General features: G+C 39.0%; 1 protein-coding gene across 14 annotated transcripts in view; it reads left to right on the forward strand.

Moving 5' to 3' along the window:
- EPB41L2 (erythrocyte membrane protein band 4.1 like 2) overlaps nucleotides 1–18068 on the forward strand; it is a 276308-nt gene that overhangs the window by 157705 nt on the left and 100535 nt on the right. For all 14 annotated transcript variants that reach the window (XM_019520288.1, XM_019520284.1, XM_019520289.1 and 11 more), the window contains one exon: nucleotides 15027–15131. In XM_019520288.1, coding sequence (XP_019375833.1) covers nucleotides 15027–15131 — 105 coding nt within the window. The remainder of the gene's footprint in view (nucleotides 1–15026; nucleotides 15132–18068) is intronic.

Genomic DNA, 18068 nt, shown 5'->3' on the forward strand with positions numbered 1-18068 from the left:
CCCACCAATATCCCAAGCCCTGCATAGTTGGTTGCAGCTGGGTCATGACCGCCCCCCGCCCCGATCAATGCCCGGCCATGTCCCTTTCCCTCTGTGCAGCTGATTTGGGGCCAGCTCATGTCCCCTTTTCCCTCTATGCCTTCTGTGGGTCCAGACCATGCCCCCTTCCCTTCACCTGGTCAAGTTGGGGCTGGGCCACATCCCCATCCCCCTGCAGGGCATGCCCCTTTCTCTCCCATTTGACCAAGTTGGGGCCAGACCACACTCCTTTTCCCTGTGCAACTGGTTCAGGGCCAGGCTACGCCCCCTTCCTACCCCAGGGCTGGGCTATGCCTCCTTTTACTTTTGTGATCACTTCTCACATCAGTGTCTCAGTTTCTTTTCTGAGGTCCTTGAGAGCTGATCTAACTTTTGTACATAGCAGAGATGTGGGGTGGAAAATTTTTCCAGTGCTTCATTTTTCCATGGGAAATTTTCCATTTCTAAAACTTAATTGTTCTCTACAGTGATTAAATTGGAATGAAATAAAATTCATTGGTTACAATGAATGGATACCAATCCAATGTTAGGCAAGCTTGGCAGTTTCAAAGTTGTAATTAATGTTTTTCAGGTGATTATCCCTTGGAAGTGTGTGAGAGAGTACATATATGTTTGTTGATTTGTAAACAGGAGGGTAAATTATTATTCACATAATAATCCAGACCAAAAATCAAGTTATGAATTCACCTAATTGGCTGGGCAGGTCAAATCAAACCAAAGCTAAAATTCTTATTTCATCTCAGACTGGAAATGAAAGCAAAACCCAAATTAAAACTGTGATTATTTTTTGTTTCACTTTTAGTTCAGCAAACACACAGAGCAGTGTCTCATTTCTTTTCTTGAGCTGGGGAAGTTGGAAGTGTTTGCATAAGTTCTGTTAGTTTTTTAGTGCTTTTTGGTTTAAAGTAGTCATAATAATGCCTAATCGGGGGGGGGGGGGAAAAACTAATGTGCTGCATCATTATAGTGAAGTGCAAGCCACTGAAGGAAGGAAGGAAGTTGGTAGATGTAAATATTGTGGGAGGGTGAAGAAACAGGATCCTCACTTTCAAGATCGCTGTCACCAGATTATGCAATCCATCATGAGTAGCTGTTCAAGACAGTCAAGCTTTTTATCAAGCTTTGTGGACAAAAGTCAAAAGAAGATCTGAAAAAAGCAGATGAGACATTAGCTCGAGCTGTATTTGGAAGTGGTACACCTCTTTCTATAAGTGAAAATCAATACTGGAAGGAACATTACAAACTAATTCGCCCATCATATATGTTACCATCACGTTATCGCTTATCACATTCTCTTTTAGAGAGTATGACAAAATTCAAACAGTGGTTACTCAAAGGATTGGTCAAGCAGAATCACTGATGCTGATGTCAGATGGATGGACTGGTATACAAGGAAACCCTTTATTGAACATTATGTTAGCAACACCTGAACCAGTATTCCTGAAAGCAGTTGCTACCAAATCTTCTCATCATACAGGTGACTACATAGCCAAATTACTGAGTGAAGTGATTGAAAGTGCAAGTCCCTCCAGGGTACAAGCCCTTGTAACTAACTGATAATATGAGTAACATGAAAACTGCATGGCAAATATTAAAGGTAAAGTATTCTCATTTAATAGCATTTGACTGTCTTGCTCGTGGTTGAATCTTCAGGCAAAGGACATAGTAAATGTGAATACTATGAAGACAATATTGGCAAACTGCAAGGCAATTGTGAAGATATTCAACAATCATCATGTTGCTAATCACTTTGAAGAAATTACAGAAAGAGAAGCAGGGGAAGGAGAGTGCACGTTTATTGCCAGGAGAAACTAGATGGGACTCGGCTACAAAATGTTTACATAGTCTGCTGCACACAAAGAAATGTTTGCACTGTTTCAATAGATGATGCAGTATCCCAGATTATTCCCGTGAACATCTGGAAGCAGACAACGATGTGTTCTGGGTTCGAGTTCCAGGAGCGTTCAGTTTGCTACTACCAATTTCAGTAGCTATCAAGAAACATGAAGGAGATACACCAAGCCTTTCAAATATTCCAGAGATATTCAGACAACTGAATGAAAATCTAATTGAGCTTTTGCCTCCATCTGTATCCAAAAAAGTAGCTGTAGTAGTAGTAGTAAAACAAATGTATACTAAGAGATCTGAGTTTTGCTTGCATCCAGTTCATCCAGCAGCAAACCTTTTGGATCCTCAACACAGAGGACAACATTTATCAAAAGATGAATTATCTACTGCTCCCAATAGAATTATGGAAGTAGCTAAGAATGTCCCCAACATTGACGAAATAGCTGTGATGACAGATGTTGCTGAATACTGCACAAAAGAAAAACTTTGGAGCAAAGACATCATTTGGTGGGCAGTAGAGAATATGTCTCCTCTCACATGGTGGAAGGGATACTGTTGTCCAGGATTGCTTTAAGGATCCTAAGCATTAAACCAACAGCAGCTTCTGTGCGTGGAGCTGGAAGGCTTTCAGCTCAACCAAGACAAAAAAGAGGAACTGACTAGCAAATGAATGCACTGCTAAGCTTGTTTGTATTTCTCAAAATCTCTGCTTCTGGAGAATCAGTCAGAAGCACAATTAGTGAAGAAGATGCAGTATGATGACAAGTTGCCCTTGCCCCTAGACTCATTGGTAAAACCATCCTTTAGCGAAAGCAAATGCGGTTCAAGTAGTTCTGAATCAGATTTGCCTCAATCTGATTCTGAAATGGAACTAATAAGTGGTGCAAGTGATTCTACAGATAGTGACAGTGAAACTGGAGGTGCTGCAGTGACCTCAGTGGAAGAGAGTTAAACTCTGTTGAAGTAGATGAGTGGACAACCACGGCACATCATGCACAATTCTTTGGGTGTGCTAAAATTAGTGTGTCAATGATTTTCAGTGCCTTCATTTCTTTCCTTAAATTTAAACAAACAATGCAAGGGAAGTACATGCTATTGTGTAGTGTTTACATTTTTACAAGTATTCCAATAAAAATAATTTCTTTCCACATAAAGCTTTGAATTTGTTTGAATATGACATTTAAACCACATTGTGTGCTGTATTTATTTTTTTTCCTAATCCAATATTCCAGTTCAAATACTTATGGCTATTAGGATACAAAATTAACATTGGGGTACTTTTTTAGTGTAGTTTACTAAATATAAGTCAAATAAACATGCTAAAGCAGATCATGCTTTATTTAGGGCATTGGAAAATTTTCCAATTCAAAATTTTCTAGAAAACCCACATCTCTGGTAGACAGGTAGTCAGTCTGAGTAGCAGATGGCATTGAGTTGAATTCAGTGCAGTAAAGAAACTTCAAATGACAGAATAGAGAAAAATATATGCACAGGGAAACTGTGTGGAGAAAGCAGGTAGGAGATACTCACAGACTGTGAATATCAGGAAAATTGGAAGTGATTGCAGCATTTGAGAATGTTAGGGCAGGCAGTTTTTACACACCTTCATGTGCTGACCTTGGCAAAATAGGTTACATTTTAGGTTAGCACTAAAATAGCTAAAATGTGTGCAGAGAAAATGTTAAAATGTGTTTTGTAGTGCTAATCTAAAATCTCTATTACTATAACTGTCATTGCTGACAATGTCTATGTATCTTCAGATGCCTCACAGCGGCAGAATTGTTTTCCTCATGCCAGCTGTTGAACTTTTGGGAGAAATTGACTGAAAATAAACCTTCTGGGTACTGAACTATGTGTTGTTCATATAAATGTACTTAAAACACTTTCTATGACCATTTTAAAGTTCTAATACTGTAAACTAAACAGACAATAAAAATGTTTATGTAAACTAAGATTTTTAGTAGCTATTTTTTGCTTGTAATATGAGATGTCATGAATAATGGCAAAATAATAAAAAGCTCTTCAGGTAAAGAAGTGGAACAGCTTAGTTTCATGATTCAGTAGTCTAACACTTGGGTGATGTGAATGGACACATATATAAATGGAGGACAATGTTGTTGTAGAGTTGGAGTGTTGCTGTAGCTGTGGTGACCCAGGAATTTTTGAGAGGCAAAGCTTTTTTATGGTACTTTTATTGGACCAACTACATAGTGGGGACAACTTTTGCACAAGTTTTAAGATATCAGATGCCCTTCCTCAGCAAAAGCAGATGTGGGCTGAAAAAAGTATGAAAGAAGTGACTCCATGCAGGAAAAAAAACCCAAGGAGAGTGCTGGAAGAAATACTGATATGTTAGATAGTAAGGAGCATGTTGGGATACTCATATATTTGATAGTTTATAGGAACCTGGTTTGAAACTATTTTGAAGCAAGGAAAAGGGATGTTGTTTTGACCAACACTTTTCCTGGTAAATGAGTTGTGTCTCTTTATTAAAAGGTCCTAGCTGTCATTCTTTCATTGTGAATAGAGAGTTGCTTTTTTTGTACTGTATTTTCTAAAGCAGGAGAACACAAAGCCATGTTGGAATAACAAGCCATTAAGGAATCTGTATTTACTTAAAGTGTAATTTGTCTATGCTCTAGTAGAGGGGAGGGTAATTTCTATATGATAGAAAGTACTGGCTGTCTGTTCGCTGTGAGTGTAAAGCAAGTGAAGATTATGTTGGGATTTTTTTTCCTACTCTGAGGCACTGTTCTAATTAAATTTTCATGACAAAAGGCATTTAAAAGAGTCCACGTGACCATAGTTTATGCACGTATGAATAAGTGAAATATATCGGAGTTGACACAAGAGTTCTGTGGTTACTTACAGTTTGTGAAGATTAATTTAAATGTCTTTCTTTTCTCCTAGGAAGATCTAAATTTTTTTAAAATTCTAAATTTACAGTTTAAAAACAAATCTCTGAATTGAACTCAGCACAAAAGTTAAAATATACCCCATCACACTTGAAGGAAAAAAATTGGTGGAAACACTAAGACATAGCTTAATAAATCAGTTAAAGTTTTTATTGATGACAATATCACATGACCTGCACACTCTTATCCTAGTTCCTAGCGGGTTGTTTTGTTTTTTGGGTTTTTTTAATAGCTATTAATTGAAAATCTTTTAAAGAAAAGGTGTTTGCTTAAAATAACAGGGAGCTTTCTTCTTCATTTAAAAAAAAGTTAATGCATATAATTACTTTCTAGTATATATGCCATAGAATTATTTGTTTGTGTTCAGTTTAAGAAGTTGATAACACTGGTTATACTAGGATCCTCAGACTGGGTATCTTGCACATCTTAATTTCTGTCTTGAACAACCAGGGGTTTGATGCAACTGCTATGTTCAGTTACCACTTGTTTTCTGAAATGGAAATGTTATACTTGGCACCCTTTAAAAACACTGGTCCCAGTAAAGCACATGTTTTTTATATCAGGCATCCCCTTAAAGCTAAAAGGGCTGCTTGCATAAAATGAGGCTGCTCCTGTGAGTAAAGGTTTGCAGGATTTGGACCCTTTAATTGTAACCTCTTCCCACGTATATTTACAGGCAGTGCAGGTGGCAGCCCCTATAGTTAATTATGTCCAAGACATCTCATTATAAAACTCATTTGTGCTGAAATTTTCTATTCCGTGCATCTGTCCCGGGGTGACTTATTTCTTCTGAGACCAAGATGAGGCGGAAAGTGTTGTTTTGTCCATGATAATGAATTTTGTTGAAAGCTGTAGTTCATCTATAATTGAGAGCAGGGACTTGAAGTTGATAGGGTAGTTGCCCTTGTGCCAAATGTGCTTTCTGTTGTTCCTGTAAAAGAAAGAAATAAGAACATACTAGGTTCCAGTAGCATTTTTTTAATCTCCTCATTCAATATGTAATCAAAGCTTAGTTTACCAGACAGCATTCAGATAGTTGAATACAAAGCTATTACTAATTTCCTCCTGGAAATGTACCATAGAATCCAAGCTTTACATAAGCATTGTTGAATTCATCCTCACACCCTTACGAGAAATAGATGGGGTTTATCATCCCTGCCTTACAGCAAGAAAACCAAGGCATGGGTTAAAGCCTAAACTGTTCAGTGTCCAGTAATTTTTATACCCAACTTGAATCCTGATTTTCTTGTGTGCTTACAATTATTATACTGCATAGTATGCTCAAAGCACAACCTGCATGGATTTCAGTTGCACTCAGAGGTCGTATTTGGCCCCAGGAGTCAAATTGGGCACTTTAGTGAAGCGTACACAACAGGTGGCCAGCTGTGAATATTTTGGTTGTGTGCACTGGCCAGAATCACGGGGCAGTTCTGCAAGGGAGTCAGGAACAGAATCTAACATTCAGTAGCTTTCACCCTGAAACCATCTTCCTGAAGTTCTCTGCCTCTTCATTCTACACTTAACTTTTGTAACAAATAAAGCATAGATCCCACAAAGGGCCTCCTTTCATAAACAGCCCTGATGCAGACTTGGAACATGTTCCATCTGTACACTGAAGGGCAGAGATTAAGTAGGAAAAAATACTAAGCAATAATGTAATAATGCATAAACACAAGGGATTGCACAGGCCTCCTTGTCTGTCATTCTCTAACTTCTATGTACTTGACTTCTAAGCTTGAATTTTTAACATAGGCTTTTTAAATGATAATATGAAATATTAAGATTCCTTTAATGAGGTAAGAGTCTTTTAAAATGTAAGGTATAAGAAAAAAATTACTGCTGGATGATCTTTGTTTTTACATGAGCAAGAGAATCTTCTGTATGTAAACAGCAAGCTTTAAAGGATATTCTTTTTTTGTGTAATTTTTGTTTCTCAGAGGGATTTTGACTGATTTGGTCAATTTTTCCTTCTTCCTTTGAAAGATATGTCATTTTTTTTGGTCTCTTAAATGCATTTAAAATAAAAGTATCAAGAATTATGGGAAAATCTTCAACGGATCAGTAGATTTTGCCAGTATATTTAACAGCTGTGCAGTAATTTTAAGTTCCTGTTACTGGAAAAAACCATGATTTACTGACAAATGTGGGAGTGTTTGCTTATAAATTTTTAGAAGTCTTGGGTACAAAAATCTTACTCTTCTTGGAGACTTTCTCCAAATTTAAAATAATAGAATAGGAGAATATTTTAAAAGTCTGTAGAGCACCTCTGAGCAAATAATAAGTTTCTATGCATTTTATAGTTTTTAGTCAAATTAGCAGATAGTAACGCTTTCTATTGACCCTGGTGTGCAAAAGTTATACTGTAAGAAAGTGACTCCAGAGATTTAATTAACCATAGCGTGTATTCTTTCTGAAGTGACCCAGGGGGGTTTTCTTGATGCATAGTTTGACAAAAATATGCTGCATGTAATCAGAATCAGTGATATAAAGGCTGATCTGGGGGAAAAGCTTTGTATGTTTTTATAAAGCCCCCTTCCACCCCTCCGACTTTGTAAATTTCACATGAGCTCTGTATCTCTTCCCTGAATGTGCTTGTCATGATGTATTGTACATGTTATTGTGGATGGAATTTAGAAGAGTGCACTTGATTATTTATTTATTTATTTCCCCTGTAATTTTGAAGCCAAGCTAGGTAAATTAAATAGATGCTGGGAGGAACATATTTTTCTTTTTAAAGGAATATATTTTTTGGTCTTTTTTAAAGTAAAGAAAATTTTTCAAAAGGGACTTGAGTTCGAAAAGTCCATAGGCTTTCCTTGAGCAATCCCTTAAGCATCTAAGCCACTTTTGAAAATGTGGCTTTTTAAAAATTTTACCCTGGACAAGGTTAAAGCTTCTAATGTCAACTCAACAATGCAGTCCTGAATGCAAGCTTTCATTTCTTTTGTGGCGGCACAAACAATGGCTGTTTGTTTGTTTGTTTGTTTTGTTTTGTTTCATTTTGTGCCTACCTTCCTTTATTGACCTTAGTTATTTGTACTGTGTAACTCAACTATCATGCAATACATAGCTCAAGGAGCCTAGCATATTGTGAGCTTTCTCTTTGTCTGCTCGACACAATAACTTTAGTGTTGCCAGGGCCTACACATAGGCAGTTGATGGCGTTTCAGTGGAATTGCAATGGTGTATGGCGTCTACTGAAATCTGTGGGATAAGCAAATGCAAAAATTCTTTTAAACTGCCAGACCTCTGAAAATGCCATGTTCTGGCGCTGTTGATAAATACCACAAATAGCAGAACAGGCATGTAGGACTCAGTTCAAGCTGGAAGGCTACATGCTTCTCATTCATTGGTGTTAGCAACAGATTGTATTTTAGTTTTTGACAGAGCATTTCCACAAGTTGCATGCCTAATCTCCCCACCCTGATTATATGTTGTAAGCAAACTGATCTGAACCTCTTTGTTTTGTCTGTTGTCTACTGCTGTCTCCAGTGCAAAAAATTCTGTGCTAAAACTTGAGTACCCAGAAAGTAGATCATAGGTCTGGTTTTAATTATGAACCATGAATGCATATGGAAGTACCTTGTTTATGCCACCAATCTCTGAAGGGGAAGGAGAGAGAGATAAATATACTAGAATCATTGTAATTATTTGCTAAGATTGTAATCTTTCATGCAATCAAAAGGAACCTTTTTTGAGATGCCAGGTAAAATGCTAAGTTTTCTCATATGTGACTGAAATCTTGAAGTGAATTAAAATAAAAACTTGGATTCTTTTAATTACACAAGGAGATACTGGAGAAGCTATTTATATAAATACTAAATTATTTAAAAATGTTTTTGTTACATAGAAAGGAATTTGCTTTAGTAGCACTGATAGAATCTCTTAATGGAAAAGCAGAGTGAAGCAAGGATGCGTTCTTGCCCCCACACCGTCTGGAATCTTCTTCTTGGTACTCCTGAATTGCACATTTAAAGACAGGGAAGGTGGAATGTACCTCCACACAAACTCAGACAGGAAACTCTTCAACTTGCTACAACTTAAGGCAAAGACTAAAGTTAGAAAGGTGCCCATCAGGGAGCTTCTATTTGCTGATGATGCTGCCCTTATAGCCCACAATAAAGACCTACTACAAGAACTCATGGATGTCCTCAAGAGCTTGGCAGGCATTTGCTCTCATCATCAGCATAAAGAAAACAGGAAGTTGCACAAAATCCATCTATCATCCTTAATGAGAACCAGCTAGCAGTAGTCCGAAAGTTCAGCTATCGAGGTTCTCCAGTGACCACCAGCCTCTCACTGGATGAAGAACTTAATGTTCTCATCAGAAAGGCTGCCACCACCTTCAACAGACTAATTAAAAGAGCATGGAAGAACTTAAAGTTTACCATAAAAGACCAAAGCTAGTGTACAAGGCTTGCATACTCAGCACTCTTATGTATGTTGGGGAAACATGGACAGCTTATGCACATGAAGAAAAATGGTTAAACAGCTTCCACCTGTGCTGTTTACACCACATACTCGACATTAAATGGCAAGATGAAGTTACCAACGCAGAGGTTTTTCAAGGGGCAAACTTACCAAGTATGACAGCCCTACTCAAACGTGGGTGACTGCACTGGGTAGGCCATCTGAGCAGTTTGGAAGACGGACGTGTACTCAAGGATATGCTATATGGGGAACTATTGGAGGGAACAGGAACTACAGGACACGTGCTTCGCTACAGACACATGCACGTGAGATATGGAGACATTTAGAATTGATCCTGACCAATGGGAAACCTTGGCAAATGATCATAACAAGTGGCGTCACTCCACTAGGGCATCAAAGTCCACAATAGAAATTGGCTCCAGCAGCCCATAGGAAGCAAGCAGCCCCTGAACCACCCAACCATGACATACATTTGTAACCATTGCTACAGATCATGCAAATCACATGAGACACTGCAAGCCATCTGCATCATAGACTGCAATACCCACCATCTTGTGCAGATGAAAGGATGCCAGAGAGCTGCAGCATCATAATATATTTGGCCATGGAGTCAGTAGTGTAACTAGGAGTGAATGAACAGGACATCAGGGTAACAATTTAGAGAGGGCAGGAGAATGGTGGCCTCCGCAGAGTCTGTGCCTCATTTCTTATCATATATGGGCAGGTAAGGCTTTCCAGCATGTGGCATCCCCATCCCTATGGAACTTGGTGTCCCTTTCCCCCACAGTCAAGTACAGTCTTCATGATGTTCAGTGACTTGGGTTTGTGGTATGACCAGTTAAACCTCTGGGATGAGGACCATAGGTGACAGTTCTGCCTCTTGGGCATACTGGAACTTTCTGTGGCAAAGGTAAAATTAGTCTGAAGAAAACAAAGCTTATTTCACAACAACTCAGACTATTAGGCTAAGTACAGATGGTCAAAAAGCGTGAGGCTGAATTGGTTCAGTCTTTGCACTTTAGCACTTTGCAGAGATTGAACTGATAAGCAAATGAAAACACATTTACTTTTGATTCACGAAATGCAGCCACATATCTGCAGTGGCTCAAGCCAGAAGCTGGAGGGCACTAGAGCAGGCCTGCCAGCCAGTGCCCAAGGAGAGGGAAGAGAGAGAACCCTGGTGGAGCAAAGGGGGCATGGCCAGGACCCAACGCATGCTCTGCCTGGGTGCTGGGGAGGGGAAGGTAGTGGCATTGAGTTCATAAAAGCTTGAACAAGAAGAGTTCTTTCTCTGAAAAACTATAAACTGAAGAGCTATAAATGCAACCTGGGCTGCGTGTTCGCTTACTCTTTCTGCTGCCCCTGAATCTCTGGGATTTGCAGTCCACAATCAGAGCAGTAGGACTCTCAGGGTTGGTCCTCACTTTCTCTTTCTGCTTCCAGGTGCCTTTGGGATTTGTAGTTGCAGCCAGCACGAAGTCTTAGCAGGGCAGGGCAGCTCTGTACTTGGGTGGGGTGGGGGGAGTGACTTTAATCCCCCTCCCTGGCCCCAGACCCTAGCCGGGGTTTGCCTGGGGGGAGCCAGTAAGCTGGCCAGTGAGCCAGCCCTCACTGCCCCAGCTAGAGAGCAGAGGGTTGGGCCCAGCCCTCCTTTCTGGAGCAGACAGCCCAGCCCAGGGCAGGAAAGCATTCTGGGTTGCTGGGAGACTGATTCAACTTGAACCAGGAAGGGGTGTGGGACAGAAGTTTCATAAACCAGTTTAAACTGAATCAGTTAACTCTGATAGTACGTTCAACCAGGTTTATCTTAACTAGTTTCAGCCATTTTGAAACTGGTTTATATCCACTGAACCTTCTGTCCTCTTATAGGTTTAAATCGGTTTCTAATCACTTAACTAGTTTGTGTAACTTTTGTCCCTATCCCTATAGATTTCCACAGGGACTAAAGCAGGGGTATCCAACCTGCAGCACAAGCAGCTTCTGTGAGTAACTGATTAGACATGGGACAGACAGCACAGTGGCAGATAAAGCAGGGAGCAGAAAGCAAAGCATCAGATCAAGGAGGGAGCACAGGGTAGTGAGCAGAAAGCAAAGCAGAGGATTGCACAAGTAAGGGAATTGGAGTGGCACTTGGGAAGGATGCAGGGCTAGTTTGTCATGTCTACCAAAAAGGTAGGCCCCTACTGAACTAAAATGCCATCCCAACTTCACCATCTTCCTTCAAGTACAGGGCTAATTTCAACCTGATCTTCCCCGATTTATAAATACTTAGCATGTTCAAATAAATAAAAAAACCTGACCAGAATAATGTGCTACTTGAAACAGTTTTTCCAAGTACTGGGAGTTGAGAAAATAAATGACTAGTTTCCTTGTAGTACTTAATGTACTATTGAAAGGTTCCTAAGTAACACATTGGAGAAATGCACAAAGCAATGTAAAATTATATGTTTGGTGTCCCCTCACACTGAATGTGTAAGGTTGCTTAGTGTGTCTATTGAATGCTAAAATGTACCCTAAATTTACATAGGATGTGACAGATAGTAAAGGCCATAATATGATTAAATTCAGTAGGTTGAGCATATCATGGAATTGTTCCAGAAGCTGATTTTCTGCAGAATGATCTTTGCCTTTCCTCAAATCACTACTAGCAGCGTGTTCAGGACTTTTAGACCAGCTGAAATGCCCTTCATGAACAGTGATGGGTGAAAAATCATGAATATACTTAGAACTAATTGCTGAAGAGGTTTTTTTTAATTGTAATAGTGATAAATAATAAAGGGCCACATTGAATGGCAGTAACTGAAAACAAGACAATGGGCAAATTATCCTGACAAACTTAGGCATGTCATTCTTTAAATTGGTGAACTGTGAGTAGTTGCAAATTTTTTTTAGGGTGCATAAAACTTTTTTGGGATGGAGGAGAGGAATGGAGAGTGAGAATATGTAAAATACATTTTGCTTGCATACTCTGTTTTATCAAGTAGACATTTTAGTTGAAAATACTACTATGCATTTGTCATAAATAAGCAGTGCCTACAGGAGTATGTATCTAGTGACAAGTGTACAGATTAAAAAATAACTAAAGGTTAATAAGAGAGAATTACTATACTTAAAAAACATTGTATTTCCTCCTGGTGTTGATTACAGTAACAACACAAAGTATTAATTGGTGGAAAATCTAATAGGTCAAAATTAAATTAAGGTACGACTTTTGACTCGAATAATGCATATGTAACGTTTATTCCAGTTGGAATGATTTTAGTTCTTGTAGCTAAGGAAGCAGATTCAAGCGTTACAGTAGTGTGTGCTTTCTGAAGCCTAACTGATCATGTGTGTATTTGAAGTTTAAATCATGACTGTAATATTTACTATGGCTGCAAAACAAATATTGCCTTGGTGTTAGTCTCAGATTAGGATTTGTTGTGCTGAATACTTTACACATACTAATTAAGAGAGCCTCTGCACTCTGGAGTTTACCATCTAAATGTACTTATTAGTCACTTTAAATTGGCACCTAAACAATTGTGTCAAAGCTAAGGTGGTTGCATTATCCTTTGCATAATATAAATACACAGCAAATTTGTTTTCCTATTTTTTATATTGGAGTATTTTGTAAATCAGAGATGAGGTTATAGGCTGATCCAGCGAGGCATTTTTGCCCATAAAATTGTTCCTAAAGCAGATATCCAGCAAACTTGTAAAAATGGCAGCTTCATTCATTTTAAACTTCTTCTTTTCTTTCCTTTGAGCCCTTACATCATTGTGCTGTGCCTTATGATTATGATTTGATCACGTTATAATAAAATCATACAGTTCTTGGTGTAAGTGGTCTCAGTTACTGTTTTAGCTCCCACTTACTGCAGAGTAAGGGTGTCAAACTTGCCATTCCTTCTGGGCAGAATCAAGACAGCAGAGTGAGTGACCTTGGCTGCCATGGGGGTTAATGAAGCTGTTGCTCACTCCCTCCCACCAGTGCATGACCCGTATGGCTCAATACCTGGGATTTCAATGGTGGGCTCCGCTTCCAAATTCCCAGCCCCTCTGGGAGCCCCATAGGATAGAAAACAAGAATCTGTGGGCCATACGTTTAATGCCCTCGCTGTTGAGGAGTAGTGGGCATATGGATAGTTACAGTGGAGCAACTAATTTGTGGTAGAATCATGGGGAAATTGTTTGCATGTCCACACCCTTAAATGCTTCTCCAGAGCAGTATATTTGTCCTATAACAGCGAGGTAAAATCTACTTGGGAAAGAAGAAAAAAAATGTGTCAGGAAAAAGAACAGTAATGCTTAGTGGTTAAACCTACCAGAAATGTGCTATAATCCCTGACAAGGATTGAAGATGGATTGGAGATTAATGCTATTATCAGTGCATTATATTTTCTAACGTATTGCACCATGACAGTAGGTGTATTACAACCATTTTGAGGACTTACTGTCTGAATTAGCTGCTATTCCTTTTTTCATTGTCAAAGAAAGTAGTGTAATTTAGGGTGGAGGGTGGTGGAAAAAGGGTATCACTATAGTAGTAACAGCTAGAGCAGGCAAACCTTAGGGTAGCAGCAACAGCCAGAAAGCTTTTTTGAGTCCCTGAAGCAGGCAAGATTTCTTCCCCTGCTTCTCCTGGCACCCTCTGCCCTCCCAGGGCACAAATGCTGCTAGTTACATTATGGTAAAAAAGAATGAAGTAATTTGATTTTGAGTAAGATGTGTGTATTAAACTTAGGAACACAGTCTGCCAGGGTTAGCAGGCATATTGGTCGCTGACAGATGTGGAAAAAAAATTCAATCAGCTGTTAGATAAAAACGCCAAAAAGCCTCACTGAAGCACGCAATCTATACAGACGTTGGGCAAGCGAGGTCAAATTGATGCAACTCCTCTTCTGGGCACGTGCTGCACTCAGCACAGGGATGCGCTGAGCTGAAAGTAAAGCACTGTTTGTTTGGTTTTTTCCCCCACATCTGTCAGTGGCCATTAATTGTTTCAGAAAGTCTGCTGTTAAGGATCTACAACATATTGGCTGAGTGTCAAACAGTCTTTGGTTACTGTATTTTAAAAGTCAAAAAAGCTAATGGATAAACCAATCTGACCACTATGTTGCCTCACTAAATATAATGTAGTGAAATGAAAGTGTTCTGATTTATTTGCCAAGAAAAACTTCAAACTTTCTCTGAATAAAAATGCTGGCACTGGGTAAAAAATGCATTTTAGATTTACATGTATGTTGGTATGATGCCATGATAACACTGCAAGACTTGTAAACAAACTACTAACCCAGTGGTAATATTTTTGCATATTCAGAATCCCTTTGACAATACTGAAAATGTACAAAAATAACTTATTCTCAGTTTGAATGTTTACATGTTAACAATTTGCATTTCCATTTGTGGTAGAAGAATAAGGGTCCTATCTTTATTACAGTGGCCATGCTATTTTATAAAGTGGCTTTGATATTTGCCCTTATTTCTCAGCATCTTCTGTTAGTTGTCTAGTGTTAGTTGTATTGAAGTATTACTCTGTGTGAGGTTTTTCTTAATCTTCTTTACTAAGCTTTAGGATGAAACTTTTAGAGAAAAATGCTTTCAAGTCTTTATAGTAGTCCAAAAATAATAGAGCAATACAATCTTAAGGAATTTTAATTTTCTCAACATTGTATAAGCTTTGTTTATAGTTATCCAGTTTTAGTTATGATTCAAAGTATCTGTATAATGTACAGTGAATGGCATTGCATTTCAGCAGTTAAATGCTTTGAAAAAACCAACCATTTACTAAAAGTGCGTTTTATTTTTCAGAAACGAGCTAAGGGTCAGGTGCTATTTGACAGGGTGTGTGAACATCTCAATTTATTGGAAAAGGACTATTTTGGCCTGCTGTTTTATGAAAACTCAGATCAGAAGGTAAGCACTGACATCCGTTTATATTGCTAGGTACTTCATTAGATTCCTTATTTTTTAGGAATATAAGTTGTACTCAAAGTCTTGATTAAAAAGCCTGGCTTCTAAAACAGATTAATTTGTTTTAATCTGTTGCAACTTTGCTATAAGTTCTGTTCTGATTAGACTGATGCATGAAGTGAAATGTCGGATGATATGTTCTGTTGTTATTGTTAGGATTGAGGGAAGTACTCATTAACCATCTGAATCTTTATAAAAACCTTTTATAAAAACCTTTTATTCAAACCATTTATAAAAATCTTTATATTTAGAGTAAAATATAACATAAGCATGTCATCTTTGCCTGTAAGGTAAATTTCACTGACATTTTAGCCATCATTAATCTCTTGATAAATCTTCAAAACTTTGACATCTCTTCAGTAAATTAGGATCATCTTTTTTCCCTTTTTGTACCTTACATGCTTCTTTCATCTTGCAACTAAACCAGAGCTTTATTTCCATGTTTCAGTTGCTTTGATACCTATCCTCTCATCCTTTCATAATATATTGTTGGAGAAGAGGAATAGGAGGAAGAATCTTGGATCTAATCCTCCAGTTTGGACTAATAATTCCTTTTTTGCACCTTTGAAATCTCACATTTAAGGGAATCGTCACCATTTGAAAGGATGAGACTACAGCTAGTTAAATGGTGGAAGCTATTTTACGACTTATATGTATAGATTTTTAAAAGACTTGCTTAAAATCAGAAAATGTTATTTTTCTAAATCATTTATGATCTTCCCCTGGCCTTTTTCAATATTACCTGGTACTAGTTTACAGGACTGGATGGGTGGACAAGGAAAATAGAGCACTGGCTTCTCGATAGCCTGCCCAACAGCAAGCTGTCAGGGGGTTGGGCAGGGTTGAGTCTTCTTGGAGCCCCAGGAGGGTTGCCACTGGGGTGAATAGCCTCTGGCCACTTGCCAGTTGGCCTGGAGGAGAGCAGGCAGCTTCAGGATGGTAGAATAGTCCCCCTGGCATGCCTCTTGTTGCACCAGTGGGGCGGGGTGCCAGGAGACAGCTGCATGGTGGCTACAACTGGTCCAGGAGGGACAGGACAGGGGAAAGGAGACAGCTGTGTAGGGGTTGCAAGGAGCTCAGGAATCCTTGTTGCAGCCACAGAATGCCACCACCTCCCTCTGCACTGCTCTGGGCCAGCCCCTGGCTAGGAACAGGAGCTATTCTCCTGGAGTGGGAACAGAGAGGGTTGCCACCAGGGGTGAATGGCCTCCCATCCCACCAGTCAGCTGATTGGTAGGATGGGGTGGGGCAGTGTTCTCTTGGGGATGAAACCTCCTGTGGCAGTGCCAGTTGACAGCCTGCTCTTTTCCTAGGCAAGGGAGAGGACAGATTGCCAATTAATAGCCTCCCCTAAGGGTTGGGGTGGCCCAGGGAGCAGCCCTCTAGTGCAGAGGGCTGTGTTAAGATTTTTAAGACTTGGTATAGTACAGTCAAAACTGGGCCACAGCCAATTGTGATGCTACCTAGTAGTGTAGCAAAATTGCTGCTGATTTCAGTAGTTCATCTGAATAAAGGCTACTGGCTGGGCCCCATACTGTCATATAGGGAAACAAAATTGTTTGATTTTGAATGTTTGCCTGAACTGGAGGAGGTGGAAAAGGGGGGCTCCTTCATTTTTCTGTTTTCTGTTGTAGTTTAAGAAAATACAGAAAAATCAGGTGAGGGAATGTCCCTCCATTTGTGTTTTTCTTAATTTGAATGTTTATTAAGTTGTGTAGAAGAATTGTTTAAAAATATTGTCATGTTAATTGACACACTAGAATGTGAGTTTTCATTATTTATGACATTAAGCTGTTGATAATTCTCTTAAAGCACAGTGAAAATTTCTAGATGAAGCTTGTAAAATAAATATATATATATATGGGGGGGAGAGAGAGAGAGAGAGAGGTATAGAAATCTATATCTTTATAGATCTCTCTCTCTCTCGATCTAGAGAGAGAGAGAGAGATCTATATCAATAGATAGATATCTTGAGTTTGTTCCACTCCCACCAGTTTGTGTTCAAAACTGCAAGAAGAAAATCCCAAATCATTGCAAAACCAAGCTGAATTAAGTGTATGTAGATTGTTTTGCAAATTCTAATAAAAGCAATGACAGTCTTGGATCCCCACTATTCTAGAAAGGATTACAAGTGAGAACCACTTCAGTGTATGCAGTACCATTTGTGAATATCTGTTGACATAATTTTTCTAGCAATCAGACATCTGTTAAAAGCTTCTGAAACTTTTAATTAAAAAATAGTTGAGTAGTTTCCAGAGTATGCATGTCATTTACATTACAAACCACCAAGTATAGAATATTTGCCATTCTTTGGTGGTTACTGCACAGTGTTGCCTCTTGGCAAGAGCAGGAGAGTACAGTGACCGCAGTCTCTAACGGGATACCAGGAGGTGTATGAAATCAGATGCTTGCACGTAGTAACAACTTCATTGCAAGTCCAGAGATGAGCAATTACTAATCTAGCTGCTATTAATGTCACTGTGGATTTTTTTGCATTACGGCTTGTACTTGCACGTCACCTTTGACTTCATTGACCTTTTTTCTGACTTTTATTTTCCCCTGCCATAAGTCACATTCTATTCATCATGGTCTTTGGGGTTTTGCAGCCCAGTCCTGCTGCCGCCCTTTCAACATCTGCCTTACTTGTAGTTTTATTCATATTCCAAATTCCAATAGGTTCTGTCCTCTGCTCTTTCCCATCTTATCTAATTTAGGAAATGAAAATTGCATGCAACTGATTTTTAAATGGTTTTTAAATCTCTTCCTATGGCTAGTTTGAAACAGCACAATCATCCCATCTATTCACCATATTTCTTCTCAGTGCTGATCCTCTTCTTCCCTCCCCCACAGTTAAACATTCACAACACTCCCATATATATT

The sequence above is a fragment of the Gavialis gangeticus genome, unplaced genomic scaffold (assembly GCF_001723915.1).
Source record: "Gavialis gangeticus isolate Ggan-Ray unplaced genomic scaffold, GavGan_comp1, whole genome shotgun sequence".
Lineage (NCBI taxonomy): Eukaryota > Metazoa > Chordata > Crocodylia > Gavialidae > Gavialis > Gavialis gangeticus.